This window comes from Trichechus manatus, unplaced genomic scaffold, assembly GCF_000243295.1.
Source record: "Trichechus manatus latirostris isolate Lorelei unplaced genomic scaffold, TriManLat1.0 scaffold00104, whole genome shotgun sequence".
NCBI lineage: Eukaryota > Metazoa > Chordata > Mammalia > Sirenia > Trichechidae > Trichechus > Trichechus manatus.
In genome coordinates, this window is record NW_004444040.1 from 1,645,542 (window position 1) to 1,672,437 (window position 26,896).

Genomic DNA, 26,896 nt, shown 5'->3' on the forward strand with positions numbered 1-26,896 from the left:
TTTTGTCTCGTACAGGTCCACTTTGGATTCCCACCCGATTAGTAAAACCATATCATGACCCAGCGACAGCCACCACCCTTCCGATGGGAACCGCCGCCATTCTCACACTGGAGTCCGTCCTGTCTTTCTTGGCAGGCGGCGGCGCGAGCAGGCACCCTACTCCCCTTGCGGCTGCCCAGGCTTGCCAGCCCGGTCGCCTGGGGTGTCACCGCCCGGGATGGCCCCACCTGGAGGCTCTGGGCAGGCGAGAGCGGGCTCTGCACTCCAGCCGCGACTAGAGGTCCCGGACGCGCCCTGCGCTGTGGCTCCCCCGTGCACCGGCACACTCTGCCCTGTGCCTCCGCCCCTTCCCTTCTCTGAACCGCTGCCACCACCCTTTCGGTGGCCGCCATCTGACCCGACTCCAGAGCCGCAACTAACACTGGCACCCCGTCCCCCGGGGATGAACACTGAAATGCCGCCATCCGACCCGAAAGCACCCCTTCCCCCGGGGATGGACACTGAACAACAGAGATCTGCAATACTGGTAACATGGGGAGGTCTGAAAGCCCTCTCCGCCAAAGCTGAGCATATCCTCTCAACTACAGGTGCCCCACTTACACCTGAAAACCTGTTTCTAGCTATGGTTTCCCTCGTGATAATCAATCCTCAATAGTCATCCTATATTATCTTGTGAATCAGTAATTTGTTAATCAGTAAGTTCCCAACGAAAATTTGTTATGTGTAAATTCCTCTATATTTTCTGCTTCTCCTAGTTAGATGCTTCTGTATAGATAGATTTCTAAGTTAGATGATTCCTTTCCAATTGACAGTAAATTTGTATAAACCAGTGTTTGTTTGATTGCTAAATCTGTTACGATGTGTAAATTACCCTTCCTAGTGATTCCCTTCCAAGTAATGGCAAAGCTATGTAAATCATTGCTTGTTTGATTGTTAATGAATCTTTGAGCCTTTATAAATCTTTAAGCCTTTAAGAATAATAATTTCAGTGGATGTTAAAAGTTAGTGTTTACCTGACAAAATGAGAGTCAGAGGAAACCCATGGGTCCAACAATCAGGACATTACTAGTGCAGAGGATTATGTTATCCTCATAAGATCATCCTCTATTGTCTTACACATCTGAAAGGCACATTGAGTCTGCTCACTCCGGCTATGCAATTGATAAGAGCATCACTCTTACTTAGTAACCTGACGAAAAACCAGATGGTATCTGGTGGAAAAGCAGCACCATGAGTTTGAAGAGCCTGCCGCGGCTGCCATCTAGGAACATTAAGCCCAGGCATTAAGTAACAACCTGGTGAAAAATCAGATGCTATCCGGTGGAAAACCAGCACCATGAGTTTAAAGAGCCCGCTATGGCCGCCATCTAGGCGACTAAGTCCAGGTGTTACTCATAGCTATGCTACTTCTCCTCCTTAAACATATGGAGTGTGCCCTAGCTGTAGCTGGGCTCACAAGGACTCACTAAGACGCCAGGCCCTGAGGTGTGGAGACAGTAGCTGAGATAATCTTGGACTTTATCTCGTAGAGAAAATTTTACTTTGTCCTAACGGACACTTGTTGGACCAGTGAAAATCCTCTTGATTCTTATTCCATTGACTAAACAAAAGGGGGGAAATGTGGGGATATGTGTTATTCAAATATGGATGTATAAAGCCCTCTATGCTGCACATGTTGAGACTTGTCCCCAACATGTTGAGACTTGTCACGACTTGTTTTTCCAAACCCGTTACTGATTGGCTTTTTTACCTGAATTCCTCCTCCCTTGCCCGAAACTTATTGTTATTCACCCAAAGCCCATTGTTCTGTTATTTGCTTCACTGCTTGCTGTATTGACTATAAATAAACTCCTGGGACTGAAGCCAGGGTCGACACCTCAGAGTGACCCTCCTGGCCCCACTTGTCTATAAGAGTTGTGGCATTGGTTACTGTCTCCGCCGCCCCGACAACCATCGCCGCTGCGACAGATGGTGCCCCGTGTGAGGAGCTGCAACAATTTATGATACTCATGGGCACAGTATTTCTGTTCATTTATTAATTTGTAAAAAATAAACATTAGGTTTTATTTATTTGTACTGTTATAAATCAGATTTGTCCTTGACGAAGTGCAATTATGGTGACCTCAAACACATATTTGAAATACTAATAGTAATAATATGATAAAAAATGACAGCTAACATTTCTGAGTGCCATATGTCAGGCATTACCCTAAACGCATAACATGCATCATCTATCTCATTTAATCCCCACAAAAACCCTAAGGTAGGTATTAACAAGTTATTATTTTTTCTTTTTTTTTTTTTTACTGTACTTTAGATGAGGATTTACAGAGCAAACTAGCTTCTCATTAAACAATTAATACACATATTGTTTTGTGACACTGGTTTCCAACCCTATAACATGTCAAAACTCTCCCCTTCTCGACCTTGGGTTCCCCATTACCAGCCTTCCTGTCCCCTCCTGCCTTCTCGTCCTTTCCCTGGGGTGGTGTGTCTATTCAGTCTCGTTTTGTTTTACGTGGCTGTCTAATCTTTGGCTGAAGGGTGAACCTCAGGAGTGACCTCATCACTGAGCTAAAAGGGTGTCCAAGGGCCATATGCTCGGGGTTTCTCCAGTCTCTGTCAGACCAGTAAGTCTGGTCTTTTTTTTTTTTTTTGAGTTAGAAGTCTGTTCTACATTTTTCTCCAGCTCTGTCCAGGACCCTCTACTGTGATGCCTGTCAGAACAGTTGGTAGTGGTAGCCAGGCAACATCTAGTTGTGCTGGACTCAGTCTGGTGGAGGCTTTGGTACTTACGGTCCATTAGTCCTTTGGACTAATCTTTCCCTTGTGTCCTTGGTTTTCTTCATTCTCTCTTGCTCCAGGCGGGGTGAGACCAGTGGAGTATTTTAGATGACCACTTACAAGCTTTTCAGACCCCATATGCTACTCACCAAAATAGAATGTAGAACATTTTCTTTATAAACTATGTTATGTCAGTCGAGCTAGATGTTCCCTGAGACCACGCTCCCCACAGCCCTCAGCCCAGTAATTTGGTCCCTCAGGGAGTTTGGATGTATCTATAAAGCTTCCATGACCTTGCCTTAGATAGACTGTGCCAGCTTCCCCAGTATTGTGTACTGTCTTACCCTTCACCAAAGTTACCACTTATCTATTTAGTGTTTTTCCCTCCCTACCCCACTAATAAATTATTTTGCAAATGAAAAAGACTGATGCTTAAAGAGAGGCTAAGCTACGATTTAAGATTCCAAACCTTACTTAGCTGCTCTGCTTACTGCTGCTTGGATACCATTTGCCTTGAAAAATTTGCCAGGAAGTTATACTGCTTTAGAGTTGGATGTTCTATGGATATCTTACTACTATTTTTTTTTTCCTATTACTGAGGGCAAGGTTTGCTACCATTCCCTTACTAAACAATTCTTCCAGACTTAAAATTAATGTGTCCATGCTCTATCATATAAAAACGTGGGAACCCTGACTGACTGCCCTTTCTTTCCAACATGTGCTGCATTGGGCCTCAAATTGTTTTTTGAGGTAAATCTGGCTCCTGCCCATAGCTCCTTCCTCTTCCCATTTCTGTGTGCAGGTAAGCTAGCTGGGGGTAAGCTAGCCTTCTATTCAAGCATTTCACCTCATGAGGGTTCTCAACCTTCATCAGCGGTTGTCAGCTCCACTAGTCAACCATTAAAGTATATGGACCTGTAGCAGACACAGACCACTGCCCTCCACAGCACTTAGCGAAATCTAATTTGTTAGAATATTTACAGGGGCTGCTCAGTTCATCCACATTAGATTCTCTTTAGTGTCAGCCTAACTAAGTGGCACCTCTTGCCTCCTGCCTGGCATCCCTGCAGCTACTGCAGATCACACCCCACTCCACCATCTGACAGACATCTTAGCAGTTTGGATCCTCAGCTGCTGCAAAAACAAACTTAACACACTGTTAAAAATTCAGTGGCCAATCTGTGAAGATTCACAGGGCACCAGTGTGGTATGACACATAAGTCTGTGGACTACAACTTTAGTCTCTGAAACAAATTACTTCATTGAGTTGATCCTCAGACCTGTGTACAGAATATCCTTATGTTTATCCCAGTCACAACTACCATCACACTCCTCGCTCCACTGCAAATACCCTTTACCAAACTGTTCATTGGCTCTCTGTGGCCTACTAGCAAGAAACTTCATGTTATATTATTATGTTGTTAAAATAATCATTCTCTACCCTACACAGTATCCTCTCTTTGACACCTATGAAAAATTTTTCTCTTTGGTCTCAGTACCAGGAAGTTGTTTCTCTAAAGCAATTCAATATTTTATGGTGTGAATATGAATCACGTACCATATTTTTACACAAATAACAAGTGCCTTCTACGTTTGTTTGCCAACCATGCCCTCCCATGTGAGGCATTTCTGTAAGGGCACTATGCTAATTTTTTTTACAGCAACATGTTAAAAAAAAAAATTGGCATATAAATAGTTTTTAACCCCATAATTTTTTTCTATTGCTATATATAGGGAAGTTTTTTACTTTGGTATCTTTATTATGTATTCAGCTGTCTTACTGAGCTCATTGATTTTATTTCAGTTGGTTTTCCTGGGGTTTCTACAATCCTATCATCTCAGTAACAGTGATAGTTCCTTTCTCAAAATGGTAACTCTTACTTCTGAGTCTTATCTTACATTAGCTAGAACTTGCAGAAGTATGTTAAACAATAACAATTGGAGTGGGCATCCTTGTTTTGTTCCTATTTTTAATGTTTCATTTTTGAACATACTTAGATTGAAATATTCTTTATGCTAATAACACATTCTAATTTTCAGAATGTTTTTTAATCAGGAATATGCATTGAATTCTAATTTTTTTGAGACCATATGAGTTTTCTTAACTGGCATACTAATGAGATATAGTAATACATTTTTCTAATTTTAAACTATCTTCTTATTCCCAGGATATCTATTTGGTTGCGGCAGACTGTTCTCTAAATGTACTACTGAATTTGATCTGCTCATATTTAATTTTAGATGGGATACTGCAGATTCATGTAACATTAATAAGCCCTGTGCTAGGCACTAGGGTATAGAGATAAAAATGAAATGGTCTTGGGAGAAAAAACTCAGAAAAGAAGGAAGAAAATGGTTGCACAACTAGAAGAATGTAATCACTGTCACTGAATTGTATATGTAGAAACTGTTAAAACTGATGTATGATCTACTGTGTATATTCTCAACAAAAAAAAAATATATTTAAAAAAACGAAATGGTATGGTCCTCAAGTCTTAAAGTGACACACGCTTCCTTCCAATAATGATTACAGAATATAAAAGTTTGTAACAGAGCTTTCTGCAGAAGCCAATGAGTGAGGGGAAGGATGGCCTAAATCAATGGTTTTCAACTTACCATTTCTGAAATCAAGTTATGGGTCAAAGAAAAAAAAAAAGAAATAAAAACTAGACTAGTATATGAAATATCAAAGTACATATAATACAGGTATTTAGTTTTATACATATATAAAACAAATATATACACTAGATCCAATATAAAATGTAATTCTTATTGTGGATCTTGAAAAATATTGGCCAAAAGTATACCCAGAAGCCAGGGAAGAACTGGTAGGAGTAACATTTGAAGTGGGGACAACTAGGGCACATGCCTGATCTCATGGACAGCTCTACATATTAGTGGTACAACGGACCATATATGCTCAACTATAGGAGCCAGGAGGTGCAAACAAGAATGGCACTAGGGAGAGGGACCAGTAAGAGTCAAGGCATAGAGGTGGGACAATGTGAGGTGGGTTCAGGAAATGCTGTATGTGCCAGTTAGCTAGAAGGAGGAATAACAGGCAGGACTGGGGAGACAGATGGGAGTCTGATGGTGAAGGCCTTCAATGTCATGCCAAGGGGCTTTGACTACTTCACCAGGTAGACTGAGCAGTGTATTTCCAAACTGCAGGTCAAGAATCAAGAACTCAAATTACCAAGCGATAATTAGCATTGAAAAAAAAAAATTAAGTAGAATAGAAAGAAAATATCAGAATGCACTACACATGAGGGTGAACAGTGTTTTGTGAAACTTTTGTTCCAATTATATGTATGTTTATTCAGGGTTTTGATGTAAAAGGTATTTCTTATTAAGGATGGCAGTTTTAAAAAAAAAAAAAAAGCTTGAAAGTTACCAGTCTGAGGGAAGTCAGAGGTTTATAACCAGGCAGAGAAATGACACTAAAGAAAAGTCTGCCATTAACCTCCTAGGTGACAACAGCAATTCTGAACCACTTACAGGCAATCTGCCCTTCAAGGTTTCCCTTTCCCCTGACTGATGCATTCCCACTATCTTTTTTATACTACACAAGGGGCTATCTTTGCAAATCGCTTCTTGTAGTTTCAATTTTTTCCTTGACATTTTCTTCCTTTAATTTTTTTTTTTTTGGAGGGAGGGGTACTCTTTAAAAGGAGGAAAATGAGCTATGCATAGCATAGTACTGAGGATCTGAAAACTGTCCTCTAAGAAATTTTTAATTTTTTAAACTAACCTTTTAAATTGTAGATTCACATGCAGTTTTAAGCAACTGCAGAGAGATCCCATGTATTCTTCACCCAGTCTCCTCCAGAGGTACATCAAACATAATTAAAGTAAAATATCACAACCAGAAGACTGATCCATTCATTACATCCACTCATACAGGTTTCACTAGTTTTACATGCACTCGTTTGTGTGGTATTCACCTCTATACAATTTTATTATATGTGTAGATGTGTGTAACGACCACCATAGTCAAGATACAGAACAGTTCCATCACAAGGATCCCTGTGCTGCCCTTTAAGAAGTCTTTTATTTTATAAATTCAAATACTGTATTGTCACAGAAGTCTTGAAGTTCTTCACCTAGATCGAAACCCCTCAATTGAAGACTCAAGTTAAGCCCACAAACTTGAGTGACACGGTTACCCTTGACATTCATGTCACTTAAATGAGTATGTAGAAAAATGCTAAAGGATAAAGAAAAAAGAACACAAAAATTGTAGTAATATTATGATCACACATTTGTTAAGATCTTTACCTAGAAATATATACAGATGAATATGTATACACGTACAATCTCTCTCCTGGTTATTCAGAAATTTAGAGGCAATGTGTTAGAGTGGTAGGATAAGTTGTTGTTATTCTTTTTATATGTTTAAAGTTAATGTGAGTTAAATAACTGGACTGGATTTCTGAGGTTTCAGGATGATATCAGAGAGGATGGCGGACCTAGATACACACCCAGGGTATTTCTTGCAGCTGACTGCCCCATAGGTCTGGATGTCCAGATGGAGACAAACCTTTCTCCTTGTCATGGAAAGTGCAAGGGAAACAGTGAGAAGGAATCTAGAAGGGGGGTGATTAACTGTCTTGGTCTACCCAGGACTGAGTGGCTTCCTAGAACACGGAACTTTCATTACTAAAACTAAGAAAGTCCTGGGCACACTGGAATGAGTTGGTCACCCTATCTGGAAGGTGTCTGTTTGTGCTTCCTTGCAGCTTGAAGAAACCAAGCAAACCTTTTCTCACTGAGGATTCAGAACCTGGGGATGGGCAGTGAGTGGCAGGGAGGGATAATGTGGAAGAGAATAAGGTGACCATGACACTTTCTGAACACCGAGCACCCATTTTCCCTTAACCTACAAAGAAGTTGTCATAGCTGAGTTATACAATACGATTTTGAGTCTCACAAAAATGTAAAGGAAAGTAATTCTGGCAGATACACATTTCTTAAAGACTAGGCTCAAACAAGTTACAGAAGAGGGGTAAAAAAAAGAAGAAAAGATTACCTGTCAAATAAGAGAAAAGCATTTAACCTCAAAGAGTGGGTGGAATACCAATGCACTCAGCAATTTTATAAATTGGGCACTTCAGCTTTTAAAGAAGCACAATACTTCTTATAATTTCTAAATTATCTGTCCATCCATGAAAAAAAAAATGACTTGCGTGCATTCTTCCTAGAGCTGGTTAAAATGAAAGACAGCTGTCCCAGCCTATCCCACTTAGTCACCCAACCAGTGAGAGGTACACACGGAAGACCAGAACACAGGTGTAGGCCCAAAAGAAGCTTGCAATTGGAGCCACTTGGAGCCAATTCACCCTTCAAGGGCTTGATATGTGCAAGGCACTCTGCTAGGCACAAGTGGGCACAGTTTTTACTTTTAAGAGACTCACAGTCTCAAAACAAGATGTGTAAAAGGCTCTAATACCATTTACTCAGTGCCTTAGTAACAGTGTCAGTACTAAGTTCTATGGGAAACCAGGTATGTGGCCAGACTCTCCACATAGAAACCTGACCCTAACTCAGTCTCTCTCCTCCAGGGCCTTATTCCATCCTCTCTTGCCTCTCTCCCGAATCTTCCACTTATCACTAGTGGATCCTTTTCCTCAACATGTAAACATACTCTTTTTCTGCCCCACCCCACCCCCCAAAAAAATCCTGCTGTAATGCTGGGTCCCTCTTACGGTTGACAGATTCAGCAAATAAAAATAAAGGATGCAGTATCTGGGACATACTTACTAAATTAATTATTCATTATTTATCTGAAATTCATATTTAACTGGGTATCTTGTATTATCTGGCGATCCTAGCCCCTCTCTAACCCCTGCTAAGTCTCCTCTTCCAAGGTTCTCAACATTTGTAATCCATTCCTTAATTCCACTCATTCAACAGGTCTGCAGTCTGACTTTTGCCCTGATGATTCAATTCAAACTGCCATTGCTAAAGTCATCAATGATATTCAAGCTGCCAAATACACTGGAGACTTTTCAGTCCTTGCCTTAACTGATCTGTCCCCAGCAACTAACCTCCCTTTTTTGAAATACTCTCCTTTCCCTTTGGCTTCTATGCCACCATTTTTTCCTAAATCTGTTTATCTGTTCTTTTTCCATTTTTATCACAGGATCCTTGTTTCTTCATCCTCCCCATAAACATCGGTTTCTACTCTTGGTCATTTTCCCCCTCCCAGCCTGCAAAACTCCCTCTCTTCTGCCCCAGGCAATTTCACCCACCTGTGGTTCTGACTGCAAACAGTCCTAGTCCCCATTTTGAGCCTCGACCTTTACGTAAAAGGTCTGACTTCTCAGCATGATCAGGGCAGACTCATCAGCAGCCCCCCACTCAAACACCTTTCCTGCTTTCGCCCCAATTTTAGCTGCTGACACTATCACTCTAGGCACCAAAATCATCAATTTCAATCCAATCAATTAGCAAGTCTTGTCAAGTTCCCCTTCCAAACATCTCTGGAATTCAACTTTCCACTCCCGTATTTCTGGCCCTCATTATCTCTCACCTGGACTCTTGCAAACATCTGTGAAATATTCTCCCTGCGTCATCTCACACCCACCTCCCAACCTACTTCTATCTTGCTCCTTTCTAAAAACACGAATTGGCCCAATTACTCCTGACTTAGAACCCGTGAGGGGCACACAGCCCCTGTAGACAGGCTCTTTAGCAAGGCCATAAGGCCTTCGTGACTCAGACACTCTCTACACCTCTCTAGCACCACCCTCTGCCTGCCACCCCGACTCTCCAGCAATGTCCAAAAAAAACCCAGAACCAAACCTGCTGTGTCAAGTTGATTCCGACTCACAGTGACCCTACAGGACAGAGAAGAACCACCCCACAGGGTTTCCAAGGATGTAAATCTTTATGGAAGCAGACTGTCACATCTTTCTCCCATGGAATGGCTGGTGGATCTGAACTGCTGACCTTTCAGTTCGCGGCCGAGTGCTTTAACCACTGCACTACCAGAGTTCCTTCAGCAATGCCCAGCTGCTCTAAATTCCCAGAGCACACTCACTAAACATTATTTATCTGCCAGGACCTACCAGAGATAAGGAAGTTAACTAGACAAAGTTAACTCAAAGGGCTTATCTTCCCACCAGGAAGACAAGTGAACAAATACAGAATAATTTCTGATGCTAATGAGAGCAGCAAGGAAAATGAAGCAGGAGAAAATGACAGCACACCTAAGGCGGGGTGGGGAGGTGAAAGTAGGGAGGGTGGGTGGTGTGCTGTTTTGGTCAGCATGGACAAGGAAGTCCTCTCCAAAGAAGTGACCTCTGAGAGACGACCTAAATAATGCCTGGCGCCCCAGAAAAGCATTCCAGGCTGAGAGAAGAGCCAGATAAAGCCCTTGGAGAGTGCAGGATAGGAGACAGAAGACAGGTGAAGGGCAACAGGGTCCAGCACAGAAAGCCTTGTCAGCTCAGCTCGGCTTTCTTTTAGGTGCGAAAGGCACATTGCCTGCCTAGAATGACCCTACATATACCCTTAAAATCCTACTTTTCTTCAAAACCTTGCTCAAGTGTACCCTATTATGGGAATGCAGGAGGTTCTCACCCCTACCCTCCCATGGAGTTTTTCAATCTTTGTACTACATCTAGGTGTTAACAGTGCGTTTAGGGTAGGGAACGGTGTCTTATTCAGGTCCCAACACAGATGTTTAATTCACGTTCACTGAACTGAATGATTAATTCTGTCTGTGTGGGTAAGATGGAGCGTAGGAGAGAAGGTAGCCTTGAATATGATTTTTCTAGAAATATGAAGAGACAGGCATTCTAGGTAGATAATAAAAGCAAGGACAAGGTCCAAAGTTGTGGAAAAAACAAAGCATATCCAGGAAAGACTGAGTAGGCTAGATGACAAAAATATGCAGTGTAGTGGGTGAGGACGGATAAGAAGAAATAAAAGTTAGAAAGGTGGGTTAGTCTTACAAGGAATCAGAGTTCGTTGGAGAAACAGCTAACTCCGAGTTTGGAACAAGAAATGTACAAAATGATCTTGGAACACCTCATCACCTCAGGTAGCAAGGATACTATGAAAGACTATTGGGGTCATGTCAAGATGACTCAGGAGCCAACCTTAAGGGCTCCTACTAGCAAAGAAGTGACTATTTGAAGGCACCAGATATAAACACAGGGGGAAGCTGCATACGCAGTTTTGGGGGACATGGCCAACTTGGACAACAGTGTTGCTCTGAGCAGGGCCAGTGGGCAAGGCTATGACAAGGTAAGTGAGAATGGACCCTTCGCCCTGACTACCCTTATCTTGAGCAGCTGGAGGGGAAACAAGGGAGCCCAGGCTCTATCTGGAGGACACTGTTGGAGGAGATAAAGAGGCACAAGAAAAAGCAGACCAGGGCGGGGTAGCTGGCCAAAAAGCTGATGGAAAAGGGGGAGGGAAAACAAAGAGAAGGTTTGTATCACACAGCCCAGGAAGCTGCTTTAATCCCCAACTGTAGCCTTAAAACACAGAGTTCACAAACCGGCTAATTATCAAAATCACCTGAGAAGTTTTCAGTTTCTTTTTAAAAAACAGATTCCTCCACTACATAACTTTAGGAACAGGGTCTGAGAATCTATATTTTTAAAAACTTCCCCGAATAACAAACTATGACCAAGTGACATTTAACCAGAGATGTGAAGATGGTTCAGTTTTAGAAAACTTTAGTATATAATTCACATATTAAAGGTAAAAAGTAAAAATATGTTCATCTCCACAAATTCCAAAACTCATTTGACGATATTCAACATCCATTCTTAACTAAAATACAAAACAACACATTTAGACAAAAGAATATTAGAAATACAAAAACTAGAAAGGCAGCAGTAAAATTACCATTATTTGCAAATGGTGATTATATACCTGAAAACTCCAACAGAATCAAGTAAAAAACTATTACAATAAGAAAATCCAAAAAAAAAAAAAGAAAATCCAGCAAGGTGGATCTTCACATCTACAAACCACCAAATGCAATGTTTCTCAATGGAGGCACTACTATTGGCATTTTCCTTATAATTTTTTCTTGTAGGAGACTATCCCTTCATCCCTGTTCAGTTGCGCTGCCAAGCCACTCTGATAACCAAAAACATCCCCAGACTTTTCTAAATGCCCCCTGCTGAGAGCTACTTGGAAGAGAAAAAAATGAAAGACCAGCTTCCATAATACAAAAAGAATACATACCCAAGTGTATTCACTTAAAAAGAAAAAAATATGTATGTTCACTTATTTCCTTGTATATTGCCTCTGCAAGAGTATGTAAGAAACTGGTAACACCAGCTATCTCCAGGCAGGGGACTATGTGGCAGGAAAACAGGTGGGTGAAAAATGTTTCACTGAATACCTTGGGAATCATGCTATTATATTACCCGTTCAAAATTAAATCAATACATTTTTTAAAAACTTAAATAAGTATTTCTCAAACTTGAGTATGTACTGATTCCTTTTAATTCTCACAGACTGCCAAGTGTTTACAAAATGTCACTTATACTATGTTACTTACCTATCTATGTATAATCTCCTTTTGCTTGTGGCTCTAATACGATTGAATCAACCAAATCTGAAGCCCACTGGACTTCCTATTATGGGAGGGTAACATGTTTCCTTCTCACCTGAGCTACCCGTCATGGAAAACATTCTGCCTAATCAATAGATTTGGGACCTACTGGCCTGGGCAGTTCTACTCTGTCCTACAGGGTCGCTATGAATCGACTCGACAGCGACAGGTTTGGTTTTTTTGGTTTTGGCCCAACAGCACTCATATAATTCTACTCTCTTAGGTCCAATTTTAAAGAAGTACCTGGGCAGCGCAAATGGTTAAGCACCAAAAGGTTGGCAGTTCAAACCCACACAGAAGCACCTTGGAAGACAGGCCTATGGAATTCTACTCTGCACAAATGGATCTCCACGAGTCTGAACTGACTTGACGGCAACTAACAACAGATCCATTTTCAGGGAGAAAATGTCCCAGGGGAAAAAAGTTTATGTAGGAGAAGCAGAAACGGGGAAGAGGAAGCTAAGAGGAAGATATTTAGCACACTAACTCTGAAATGGCTCTTTAAAGCAGGAAGAACAAGCAACTAAGGACAAACACATCCAAATCTACACAAGAAAGAGAAGTATGATGGTTTCATCTGATGAAGGTAATTAATGCCACTGAATTGTACATGTAAAAAATGTTGAGATGGCAAACGTTTTATTATATATTATATATATACATACATACAAACATGTAAGTGTGTATATATATATATATAAATGCATGGAGCCCTGGTGGCGCAGTGGTTGTGTTCTGCTGCTAACCAAAAGGTCAGCCGTTCTAATCTACCAGCCTGCTCCTTGGAAACCCTATGGGGCAGTTCTACTCTGTCCTATAGGGTCACACAGGGAAAAAAACATGAAATGTAAGGAAGATAAAAAAGATTTTTACTTTAAAGCAAAGCATATAAAAATCACTTTTAAAAAACTGGCTGCAGACTATGTCTGACTACACTTTTATTCTAAAAATTTAAAATAACCATGAGATAAGGCAGATAAAGAAAAATGCAATAGGACTTACTTCATCTTACACTTTAAAATGTTTATTATTTACCCAAGAGCAATACGCATAAATTAGCAGCAACCTGTACAACGGGACCAGGTTACAATTTTCAGTTACATACACTTAGTTCCAATAGATAAGAGCACAACTAAGTCCCTACAACAGATAATTTTATTACCAAACCTCATTTTGGCTTTTATAATTGTTTCGTAACACTTGCACAGTGCAAGTAGAAATGCCCCTAAAGGCCCTTCAGAGTGCAGAGGTAAACACTTTCTCATGGAGGAATGCCAGCTTTTCTGAGCGAGTTCGTTTCAGTAGTGGGAGCCATTCCCAGTGGGATAATTCTACCACACGATACCCAAGCCGAATCAACTGCCTCCTCTTCATATTGTGCAATCCAAGCAGATGCCTGGAACCATAGCAATACTGGTTCTTATTTGTTAACTGAATAGCCAGCTTCACTTGTGGTGCCTGCAGGTGGGCTGGGGGGCATAGGTCAGCCATCTCTGTAGCCTCCAATCTACCTGTCACATTGCAAAGGGAGCCCCTCAAGTGTATGGCTGCTTTCTTTTCTGACTCAATTTTCCCCCAGAAATGCCTTCTTGATTTCCCTTTTAGTAGCTGATTCATCAAATTGTCTGTAAGGCTGACTCCCACATGCTTAAGCCTTAATTTTGCCACATCTTCAGTTGATGTGGCTTCTCTGTTGAATGGTAATGGCTTCATGTTGACATCAAGCTGGACCTCTAAATCAGAAGATCGGGTATGAGGCAAAATCATATGGTGCTTAATGTACTGGGGCCCACCCAACACGGTCTCAAGTAAAAAGAGAGCTTCTAGGAATTCAGGCTTTGAGTTCATATCCTTCCTTGCTAAGTTCCATAGCATTTCAGACCCCTCTTGCTGAAGGTGAGAATTAAGACGATTGCCTCTGTAATTTGGACACTCGACGCCAACTGTGCCATCAAGAGTACATAGCTCCTTAGTGAGTTCAAACTTACTTCTCTCCTGAGCTAACCTGACAAACCCTGGACTCAGAGCAAAATTAATGAGCTCTATTGGAAAGTACTCAGAAAACGCCAGACCAAGTAGACAGGTGAGCAGGTGTTCTGGGTATTGGTTAAACTCAGGCATCTTTCTGTGAATCTCATTTATCAGGCTGGAATAAAAGTCTTCTGTGTTGGGTGGCTTATAATTCAGAGTTCCAAATGACCACAAAATCTTAGCAACATCTTTACTTCGACAGTGTGCTACCCTAGGAGGCAAAGAAGCAGCCACAGCATTCATGACCCCTTCGTCCAGGATGCGTAAGGCTGAGCAGGCAAGAGTCAGATGCATGACACCCTGAACTCCTATGGAAGGAATTCGCTGAGGAGCAATCTGTCCAAATTGTTTCATGAAATTTATGTGATCCACATGTGTAAAGCGGAACATTTTAAGAATATTCACTAAGGCATAACTACTCAGATGCTGCATGTCAGCACAGGCCATGTCTCCGATTTTCCGCATGACAAATTCAGAGAGACTACTACTTGATTTAAAGAACCCCAAACAGACTGTACCAACCTCCTCTAAATTGATCAAATCTATGTACTTGAGGATCAATGACTCCAGTTTTTGCATTAGATCCTGGGGAACCTGCCGACTTTCACCTATAATATATATTAAGTGAATCAGCTGTGGTAGGGAGAGATCTTTCCAATGAAAATTAAGATAACTAAAAAAGATTTTTAAAAACCGAGGTACTCTACGGCCCAAGTTCCGCCAGAGGTCAGCCACCAAGAGAAGCTGATCCAGGCTCATTTCCCACACCTGATGACAAAATTTGGTTTCATATACATCTAGCATTGGATGGGAGTGAGGGATTTCTAAACGGACAAAGGCTTTCAAAATACTGATCAGATCTGGGGTATCAAAGAGCTGTATGTTTTTCACACTCAACTGACAGAGCAAAGTAAAGCTAGTACTGGACAGCAAAATAGGATGATGCTCTGCAGGCAAAAAGCTCAGCTTACAGAAATAATCAGTAATGACTTGGGGCTGGAGATTATTTTGAAAAACTGTGATTTTGTGCAAAATTAGTTCACCTTCTGCAACAGACAGTGGCTGACCAGTTTCAGATCTGTTATAGCTGTGAAGCTGGTACTCTGGTCTCAGCTGCAGGAAAGCTCGGGGGTCTTCAAAGGAATCAAAGACTTCCACATCCTCTTCAACTCTCACAGTGCTTGGTGAGTCTGGCTGCAACGTGCTGGCCTTAGAGGCAGAAGCCTTGCTGAACTCCACACCCAGGGGCGCACTGCTGGTTGTCAGGATCCTCCAGGAAGAGGAGGTGCTACAAATGTTTTCAACCTGTTTGGCAGGGTCCTGTCCCTGAGGTGGTGTGCTGCTTCTCATATTCCAATATGCCACACTTTGGGTTGCACTGTAGGCAAAAGGACTGCAAAACACTTGATATCCTAGAGGTTTTAACAGCTTGAGAGTGGCTGCCATTCTGGTGTCAGTACTGATCTTTTTAGCAGTCAGAACCCAGTCCTCAGAGGTTTGACCAGGCAATTTCTTGTTTGTATAGTACTTGATAAGAGCTGGTCGGGGAGGTGTTCCACAGAAACTGCCTGGAAATCTTCGGCATATCACAAGAGCCATGGATCACAAATGACTGGGCGAGAATTGGTGCCAGATACTGAAAAAAGGGTAGATGAAGAATGAGTGGCTTCCACCTATCACAATACCAAAATTCATACATCATAAGAAATGGATTAAAACTACACTGCTGTCCACTCAAGTAAGTTCAATGCTAGTGAATGCTCAACACAAATCCAAGACAACATATATCAAGCATAAACAACATGTGCCCTGCATAAAGGGATAGGAAAACCCCAAACCGTCAGACAGTTCTTACATGAAGGAGCTCTCCTTCTAGAGAGACTTCTTTCACTGTAGAAGGGAAGTAATGATGGTTAGAGAAGAGACAGTTGTTCTGCTAACATTCAACAGGAAGGGAGGAAGGCAGATTTCCAAAAAGAAATCTGGAAACAAAAATGAACACCTCATTCCATCTCTTTGATATCAATGCATAAAGGTCCCACTTGGAGAATAAGAAAGTTTGCAAAAGCTGCCATACTAAAAGCACAAAATAAAAGGTGGGACCTCCATGACCCTCCCCGTTCTTAAAGGACAGAACTTTTTCCATTACAGAATTTCTGTTGCTCTAATGCGATAAGATCCTGTACCTTTTAGAAGAGGCCTATTCTCCTCTCCAGAAGGCCTGTAACAGAGTGAATCACTATGGCAGGGTAGTCATGCAATTGAGAAGTACACTCAAAAACTCACTCATTTCGACAGAGAGGACAGAGGCTGCTTACTGTCAATTCCTGAGTGGGAAGCAAAGAGCATCTCAAAGCTGGGCTCATGGTTCAGGGAACACCAATTCATGTGACTGCCCTGCTGACAAGCCAGGGAAGCAGCACAGCTTTCCTCTGGAGGAGGCAGATTAGCAATGCTTCCAGTGAGTCAAGTGTTGATTACTTCCTTATCCTGCCTCTGATCAGCACAATTCCCATTTTTCTCCCACAAAAGTAACCATGAGAAGCCTATGAAATTGACTCTGCTGTACTCTTGCTTTCCTTAGAAGCTTATTCTCTTTTCTTCCCCTTGAGAAGCGCCAAAGCCTGACAAGCAAGGCCCAGGGAGACTGTGCTGTCAACCGATGGCCCAGACGGGGCTATTGCTGCAGAAAACCCCATAAGAGTTCTGAGAGTGTCAGAATGACTTTCTGAAATGCCTGACTGACTCTGCTGTCAGCCCGTTCCTTCCAGAGCCCACAGCGTAAGAACCAACGGAGTGCAGAACTGGCCAGTGGCTTTGTTCTAGCAACCCAGCTTCACAGGTAGCAAGAATGTATGCTCTAATTTCTTTGTGAACCAGAGCTGAATTCTTTTACACTAAATTTTTACATAGTACTTGGTTCTTTCCTGTAGTCTATGGACCATTCTACACATCAAGCTTCAACTTGTGGGTCCAGATGCTACAGACTAGGGGTCAGCAAACTATAACCCAGGGGCCAAACCTAGCCCTCCACCTGCTTTTGTAAGTAAAGTTTTACTGGGATATAATCCTGCCCATTCGTTATATATTATCTATGGCTGTTTTCATACCACAAGAACAGAACTGAGTAATTGTGACAGAGAATATATGGCCTGCAAGGCATAAAGTATTTACTATCTGGCCCTTTACAGAAAAAGTTCGCCTACCCATGCTATATAGACCATTAGTTTATTCCTGTGAACATGAATGACCAACTTTTATTTTATTGTTGTGCTTTAAGTGAAAGTTTACAATTCAAGTTAGTCTGTCATACAAAAATTTATACATACGTTGTTACGTGACACTAGTTGCTCTCCTTACACTGTGACAACACACTCCTTTTTTCTACCCCGGATTTCCCGTGTCCATTCAACCAGCTCCTGACCCTCTCTGCCTTCTCATCTCGCCTCTGGACAGGAGCTGCCCATTTAGTCTCATGCATCCACTTGAGCTAAGAAGCACACTCTTCACAAGTATCATTTTATGTCCCATAGTCCAGTCTAAGTTTTGTCTGAAGAGTTGACTTCAGGAATGGTTTTAGTTTTGGGCTAACAGAGAGTCCGGGGGCCATGCGTTCCGGGTTCCCTCCAATCTCAATCAAACCATTAAGTCTGGTCTTTTTACTAGAATTTGAGTTCTGTACCCCACTCTTCTCCTGCTCTGTCAGGGACTCTCTGTTGTGTTCCCTGTCAGAGCAAAGAAATGACCAAATTTTTAAAAATTAGGAAAACAGTACTGAAGTAATTTTTTCTTTCATATTTAGATGATAACTGAAGATTTGCATGCCTCAAAATAATCATTAGGAATCTGTTAATATTACAGCATGGCTACAAATTTTTGTATGGGGAAAAAAAAAATATTGCAGCATGGGTGAGAACAAAAGAGATAACAGGTAACAGAACTCCTCAGCTGACAGAACAGTGCTTTTAAGAAGACCTGTTTTGGAACCTGAATCTAAATTTAGTCCAACACAATGTGCAACTAAAGTCATAAACTGTTCAAATCTGTAGTCCTTCATCTCACCTTGGGAACTAAATCCTAAGAAATAACTCAAGAGTCTTAAAAGCTTGCAAGTGGCCATCTAAGATGCATCAATTGGTCCCAACCACCTGGAGTAAAGAAGAATGAAGAATACCAAAGACACAAGGAAAGTAGTAGCCCAAGAGACAGAAAGGGCCACATAAACCAGAGACTTCATCAGCCTGAGACCAGAAGAACTGGACGGTGCCCGGCTACCACCAATGACTGCCCTGACAGGGAGCACAACAGAGAGTCCTGGATGGAGCAGGAGAAAGGTGGGGTCCAGAACTCAAATTTGAGTAAGAAGACCAGACTTAATGGTCTGAGACTGGAGGAACCCAGGAAAGCATGGCCCCTGGATTCTCTATCAGCCCAGAACTAAAACAATTTCTGAGGCCAACTCTTCAGACAGGGATTGGATGGGACTATGGGACATAAAGTGATACTCGTAAGGAGTGTGCCTCTTAGCTCAAGTAGATACAAAAGACTAAATGGGCAGCTTCTGTCCGGAGGTGAGGTGGGAAGGCAGAGAGGGTCAGGAGCTGACTGAATGGACATGGGGAATCGAGTGGAAAGGAGGAGTGTGCTGTCACAGTACAGGGAAAGCAATCAGGGTCACATAACAATGTATGTATAAATTTTTATATGGGAGACTAACTTGAAATGTAAACGTCATCCAAACTATAACAATAAAAAATTAAAGAAAAAGAAATAACTCAAGAGGCCAACTCTTCAGACAAAAATTAGACTGGACTATAAAACATAAAATACTTGTGAACAGTGTGCTTCTTAAATCAATCAGATACCCGAGACCAAATGGGCGGCTCCTGTCTGCAGGCAGGATGAGAAGGTAGGAAGGGACACAAACTGGCTGAATGGACATAAGAAACCCAGGATAAAGGGGGAGTGTGCAGTCACATTGTGGGGATTGCGACTAATGTCACATAACAATATGTGTATAAATTTTTGTATGAGAAATTAACTTGAGCTATAAACTTTCACCTAAAGCCCAATTAAAAAAAAAAAAAAGTATATGTAACACACACACAAAAAGAAATGACTCAAAGAAGAAAAAAAACTTACTTTTTACAAAATAGCTGTTTTATTCTAAAGTAAAAAACTGAAAACCACCTGAATGTCCATCCAGTAGGAGGCTGCTCTACAAGATAAGTGTGCGGCTGGCATCAACATAGAAAACCACATACAAATATTCAGTGGAACACAAACTAGTGCCACCACCTAAAATATACTTACATAAAAAGAGAGTAACTAAATAGCTTCTTTGTGGGGAGACTTTCTCTTGTATCTTTGATAAATTAACTTTTTTTTCCATTTATTGGTGTTAATACAGAAGTATATAGGGATTAATTTAACAAATATACCTATAAACTATCACAATTCTTGAAGTATATTAACTAATTAAAATTACCACAATTAATATTACCAAAGAATACTTAACAAAATTACTATGCATTGTCCTGACATGAACAAAAGAATCATTTACTGGAAAATCAATGTTTGACTAGTGTAGATCCAGTGTTTTATACTGATGTGGCTCTTTTTGCTTTATAAAAACACAGGTTAAGTCCCAAAACTAAAAAACCAAATCCACTGCCGTTGAGTTGATTCTGACTCACAGCAACCCTACAGGACAGAGTAGAACTGCCCCATAGGGTTTCCAAGGAGCACCTGGTGGATCTGAACTGCTGACCTTTTGGCCAGCAGCCGTAGCTCTTAAACACTGCACCACCAGGGTTTCCAGTTAAGTCCGAAGATGGAAATAATAAGAGCTATAATTGTCTTAAGGAGCCTTGGTGGCATAGTGGTTAAGCGCTCAGCTGCTAACTGAAAGGTCAGTGGTTCGAACCCACCAGCCACTCTGTGGGAAGAAGATGTGACAATCTGCTTCTGTAAAGATTACAATCCGCTGGGGCAGCTCTACTCTGTCCTATACGGTTGCTATGAGTTGGAACTGACTCGATGGCAATGGGTTTGATTTTTGGGTTTGGATAGTTGTCTTATGGCATCTTCCATGCCAGGTCTTGTATGAGCTGCTTTACCTGCATTAGTTCCAATCTCTACAACCATGCTGTAAGGTAGGTTTATTATTCCCATATTACTGATGAGGAAAAGGAGACTTCACAAGATTAAGAAACCTGTCCAATGTTACACAGCCAAGGAATGGAGCTGGGCTTGACATCAAAACTATATGACTCCAACAACCACGTTGCTTGTTGTATTGGAGTGCCAAGACTGGGAGCCAGGAAACACAGGCTCCAGACTGGGGCTCTCTGAACAATCTATGGTCTTCTAGGGTTTCCAGGTGCCAGGGAGTTGGAAGGTTAGAACTGAGTGAGTTCAAAAGCCCCTCTCACCTCTAATAGCCTAGGATTCTAGATAACACTATGATTACTTCATACTGCTTACAAAAAGAACAAAGAGGAGACCTCAAAGACTGAAATCTTCATTAAGGAATAGGTTTGCAGGATGCCCCGTATCAAGGTGAAGAGAGCTACCACGATCGAAGGCCCAAAAGGTGGCAGGAAAGGTACAGGATTCAGAAATTAGGGCCTCCAGGAGAGAAGCAAAGGAAACCCTCAGGACAAGAGCTGTGAACAGACCTAGAGAGCAACCAACCCACCTTGAAGGAGATGGATATTATCTAGGAGAAGAGATTTATACTTCTAATGGATAATCTGGGGAACAACTGCGATAGGCAGACAGAAAACCAAGCCAATAACATTATCAACTGAAATTATTAACTAAGGAAAACAAACATCTGTACAAGACAGAAAATGTTATAGTCCTGTTCAGCTCTGAATAAAATTTACATAATCTTATTAATATAAACCTTGAATATTAACCTAACCAAAAATTACAATCAAGTTACTTTGGGAGGATAAAGGGAGAGGAAGAGATAGGGTGGTTATACAGAGACCTAGGGGCATAAGAAGATGTCAAAATATTAAATATAAAACTGAAAAATCATGAAATAGCCCTCAAAAATAATAGCTAGGATCTCTGTTAACATTGCACCACAGGCATGGTTAGAACAAAAGAGACGGCAAGTAACAGAACTCCCCAGCCCTAAATAACAAATGTGTTATTTAGAAATATACTGATAAATACCAAAAGAAACAGACAGTTGACAGTGTCTCTGGGGAACAAAAATGGAGGCAGAGAGGGAGGGAACTGATAGTGTTACAAGCTCTATAGAACTTTCTTAAACTATGTACATGTATAATTTCAACAAAAACTTTTTAAATTACAAAATGCATGTAATAATGAATTAAGGTATTCTTCAAGACAAATCAATAAAGGAATTTTAACATTCAAGGAAAATATTGAGAACTTATTTCTAGTGCAAACAATTCCTACTGTCTATACAACTTCTTTATGGATGCCCAGTCACAGAAATGATGACAGAATAACGAGTATTAGAGGCACGCAGATCCAAAATGCAAATGGAAACCAGTGGCTACCTTTTCACCAAGCAACTTTTAGAGTAACTGTATAGACACCACATCTACACTTGTTATTGTTGTTGGATGACATCAAGTCGATTCTGACTTGTAGTGACCCCATGTGACAGAGTAGAACTGCCTCATTGGGTTTTCTTGGCTGTAATCTTTATGGAAGCAGATTGCCACGTCTTCCTCCTGTGGAGACACTGGGTGGGTTCGAATTGCCAACCTCTGTGTTAGCAGCCGAGCTTAACTGTTGCACCACCAGAGCTCCTTATGTCTATACCTACCGGTCAGAAATTATAACCACTTCAGAAGTTGGGCCTTGAGTACTACACAGAAGAAGGAAAGAAAAGAAAACCAAGGAAGATACAAAACCAGTAAAGCAGAACAGTGGGGCACTGCAAAGGAGAGGTCCGGATGTGTTGCCCAGAAAAAGAAAACTTTGCATGAACTGAATTATGTCCCCCAAAAATATGTGTTGTAAATTCTAACCTCTATGCCTGTGGTTATAATCCCATCTGGGAATTAGTTGTCTTTGTTCCGTTAATGAGGCAGGGTTAGTGTAGGACAGTGTATTCTGAGTCATTCTCTTTTAAGATATAAAAGAGATTAAACAAGCTGGGGGGTGGTGTGGGAAGAGAAAGATAGATGCCAAGACACATAGAGATCTCCAAGCAACCAGGAAGGAGAAGGTGAAGGGACAAAGTCCTTCCTCCAGAGGCAACAGAGAGAAAGCCTTTCCCTAGAGCCAGCACTCTGAATTCAGATGTCTAGCCTCCTAAACTGTGAGAAAATAAAATTTGTTTGTTAAAGCCATCCACTTGTGGTATTTGTTATAGTAGCACTAGATAACCAAAACACACACCTAATAGGGAGTTAGTTCCTCCTTACTCAAGGACTCCCAAAGAATCCATAGGAAAGCTAGAAACAGACACTATGAGAAGCCCAGTCAGCATCTTCTGACTTCTTCTCTAAAGGTTCAGAGACATCTGACATCATTTTACAAAGCCCCTTTCTTAGCTTAAGTGCCCCAAGTCTACCCTCCTCACCATCTCCTCTTCAGGGGCCTAATAAACCGAAGTTGAGCCTCAAGAGCCCTGGACCTTGGCTGTTGCAAAAGGCAGTGCCCAAACCATCCTAACTGATGTGATTTTACAGAAACAAGAAATCTTACCTTTCCCCATTCCAGGTAGAGGTCTGAGCAAGGCCCAATATCTTTGTTTTAAACTACATTCCAGGAGTTAGACGAAGGCAGCCATGCTAACTGTAGGTTAAGTATACGACATCCTCGGCATATTCAGTTTACCATCTACTGTATCTCATCCCTCAATTCTGATTTCTGATCCTTTTGCTAGAAATGTTTAACTCTCCTATGTCCCAATAAAATTGCTACAAACAAATGGATACTCCAAACCCCACTCCTGTATCAGTAATAATTTGTCGAGCAACCTTGAGAATTTGAAAAAAAGCAAAAAACTTTCTCTAGGTCTGAGGTCTCCTACTGAGAATCTACAAAGCTCTAAAGCCCTGGTGAAGGCTTAGAGATTGACAATAGCAGCTTTTAGCTATTAAAGAGGATGCTAACTGGGCTAGACTCTTCTCTTCTGTGCTTCAGTTTCCACACAGGGGCAGAGCCAACAAAAGAGGGTCTATTAATACTATGAAGATAAAGCACTAGTGCAAAGGTGTTTAGGTCAAGATAAGTATCACCCACAGAGCTAAGCCAAACCAAAATCAAGTCTGGCAGCCCATTCCCTCCACTTTGTTATAGTTTCCATGTTTATGGGAGAGAAAACAGCACATCACAATCATCTATGAAACTTTTTCAGTTTACGTAGCCCTACTGTCCCCCTCTTTAAGACTTTGATATTTCCCAATCAGAATGGCAAGAACAACATAGTTACAGTCTGACAAAGACCGAAGTGTGATTCTGTAGGAGCCACTGCCTTAAAGGATCTCTGAGTATAACAGAAGGGAGCAGACACTCCCGTCCTCTCAGCCCATCTAAACAGGGCTACTAGAAGACTGACAAAAATCCAGGCAGGTAAAGAGAAATACCTGCACCTACAGAGTAATAAGAGACAATTCTCATACAAATGGTCCAAGTACCTGTCACTGTTGGCTCAACCAAACACCTGCTTTTATCTGCTTTCCCAGATTTCCAAGCCTGTACAGTATTTCAGACAAGTGAAGGAGCAACTTCAGAATTCTTTTATATCAAAGTTGACTTATTCACATGATGAATGACAAGGCCTTGTTGGGAACCAAATAAACCAATGAATGGGGAAAAAAATCATAGTGACAAATTAGACCTGCAAAACTGCCAAAGGCCCCACTTTCTCAGCTGTACTATGCTGCACTAAATCTTCAGATTTTATTTTGGTCTGCCAGACAATAGCAAATTCAACCAACGGCAGTGAGTCGTAGTACCCAGTTGTGGAAAGATGGCTGTTTTCACTACCCACAACTGGTCATCTTTACCCAAGATGGCTCTAGTCTAGTCTTAAGGAAAAGACCCTTCCATAGTTCACCTCCGAGTTGTGCCCAAAGTGTAGTAAATTCAGATTCTAGCAACAACAGATGATTGGAGCACAAAACACTCGTCTTGTTGAGTGGCATCTGGCTCCCAGCTCTGCAGAATGAAGCACTGACCAAGGGTCTACAGTGAGTGAGCAATGACTCGTCACCTGAGGGCGCTGATAATGTAGCTGGTATACGGGGGGAGCGACTGGTATAAGGAGGTTCCAAAACTCCCTGAGTCAGGGTAGAAGAGCTGTGTCATGATTTGTGCGGAAAAAGAAAGGGCGTTTGCTTTTCCTATCCCCGGAGAGAAAAAAGGGAGAGGAGCATCAATACTATCCTTAGCTAAACTTGTGTAACCAAAAACTATCGCTAAAAATGGTAAAAAATACATTGGGTTTATATTTATTGAACACTCACTCCGTCCCTGGTACTATGTACTTGCCGCTCAAAGCGTGGTCTGCGAACTAGAGGCATTAACCTCACCAGGAACTGGTCAGAAATGCAGAATATCGGGCCCCAACTCAGACCTACAGAATCATAATCTTCAGGTCCCAAATAATTTGTATGTTACATATTAAAGTGTAATACGAAGTGTGGCAGAGTATCTCTACAGTCTCACAATAGCCCTGTGAGGCAAGTACTGTCGTTATCTCTATTTCACAGAGAGAAATCAAGGTTCAGATAAACTGCTTGCGCAAGGTCACAGAGCTCCGGGGTGGCGGGAATCTCCGAGACTCTCCCTAGAGCCAGGCCTGTGAGAGGCTCCCGCGGCCCGAACCGGGGGCCGCGGAGATGGGCCTCCGCGAGCGCCCGTCCCGGGCTGGCCAGGAAAGCCGGCCGAGGGCCAGGCCGGCCGCGAGAGCAGGTATAGGCAGCTGCGACCTCCTCCCCGACCGCCGCCACTCACCTGAGGCTGGCAAGCGCAGGGGCCGCGTCCCGAACACAAGACCCGCCGGCAGCCGCGACGACGACGACTCCTGCAACACCCTGGCCTCCCAGACCCACTTCCGGCCCCTTACCAGCTACTTCCGCATGCTGCGCGAGCTACGGGTGCGGCCGAGGCTCAAAAGATGCTGTCAGCGTTTTCCAAGGACGTTTTCTGCCAAAGGACATTGCTGAGTATCTAGGAGGCGGCTAGGACCTACAGAGGAAAAACACCGCCGTGGCTGGACCGCTGTGGAAGTGACCGAATATCCACGTCATAGGTTCGAATCCCAGGACCTCCACTCAAGGTTATGTGACCTTGGGGAAATTACGTAAACTCTCTGAGCCTAGTTTCTCATCTGTACAATGACAGTAATAATGCATCTATAATAGAGATTTACTTGCAAAGTACTCTCAGCAAAAGAGTTAGTGATGGATAGGCGAGCCTGTTAGGAGACTTAGATGTGAGGAGCTGGAGCTTGAAGAGGCCAAATCTATGACAGATGAGCAAGGGTGAGGGTGATCCTCCACTTCCCTGCACGGGGCCACCTAGGCCTGAGCTGTTTCCTCAGGACCTGGACCCTAAGTAGGAGGAATCACACCTGAGTCAATATGGCCAGATGGCACACAACAAGGCAAAGAAAACTCTACTGAGACCTCCTAGGAGGGCCTACCCCCGGACTGCCATCCCCATCAGGGCCTTCATACCTTGACAGTACTTTCACCAATCCTAAGGACCATAAGGAGCCCTGGTGGTGCAACGGTTAAGAGCTTGGCTGCTCAACCAAAAGGTCGGCAGTTCAAATCCACTCACTGCTCCTTGAAAGCCCTATGGGGCAGTTCTACTCTGTCCTATAGAGTCGCTATGAGTCAGAATCAACTTGATGGCAATTTTTTTTTTTTTTAAGGGCCGTAAAGGAGACCTGAGAATAGCTCCATCTTGTTGGGAAAACAAAATCAATGTTGGGAGAAGGACACCTTTACTGCAAGAAGGGGCAAGCCTGGCATCCCAACTCCTGAGCTCGGCCGAGGGCACTGCTTGCCTGGGTGTGAGCATTTGGTGCCCAGACCACTGATGTCACTGCTCAGGAGGTTGCTCTCATTCAGGCCAGACCAGGGCAGACACTGTCAGTTGCCATGCCATCTACTCTATCAGAACTCACAGTGAGCAGAGAGTCGAGCCCCAGAAGATGAACTGTAATTGTTCTTAAGCAGTGGTGTCAATCCTGTTGCTCTTTACCAGACACTCAATCTCCCAGCCTCCCTTGAAGGGGGAGGACCATGTGGCTCAGTCCTGGCCGATCAGATTTAAAGGGAAGAGTAGGGGATGGGGGGAGGGAGAGTGTCTGGGAAAGCTTTTACTTTCAGGATGAAGTGGTATGCTTCCAATCCCTTCACGGAGCTGTGGCAGCCACCTTGTGGCAAGGAGAGAACAACATGCTAAGGACGGAATAGTGGCAGGATGAAAAGTCTGGGTGCTCGATGAACCAACACCTACAGCACCTGCTTCCAGACTTCTTGTCAGGTG

General features: G+C 42.4%; 2 protein-coding genes across 2 annotated transcripts in view; both read right to left on the reverse strand.

Moving 5' to 3' along the window:
• UBOX5 (U-box domain containing 5) overlaps positions 1-25,976 on the reverse strand; it is a 43,263-nt gene extending 17,287 nt beyond the window's left edge. Inside the window, exon 1 of the mRNA XM_023737510.1 lies at positions 25,352-25,976. The gene's annotated coding sequence lies outside the window, so the exon portion shown is untranslated. The remainder of the gene's footprint in view (positions 1-25,351) is intronic.
• Positions 13,182-25,410, reverse strand: FASTKD5 (FAST kinase domains 5). Its single transcript, XM_004383021.2, has 2 exons — positions 25,352-25,410; positions 13,182-16,031 (listed from the first exon to the last, which is right to left on the reverse strand). Exon 2 carries the CDS (start codon positions 15,992-15,994, stop codon positions 13,601-13,603), a length of 2,394 nt encoding a protein of 797 aa, XP_004383078.1. The 5' UTR covers positions 15,995-16,031; positions 25,352-25,410; the 3' UTR covers positions 13,182-13,600.
• Positions 25,977-26,896: the final 920 nt, after the last annotated feature.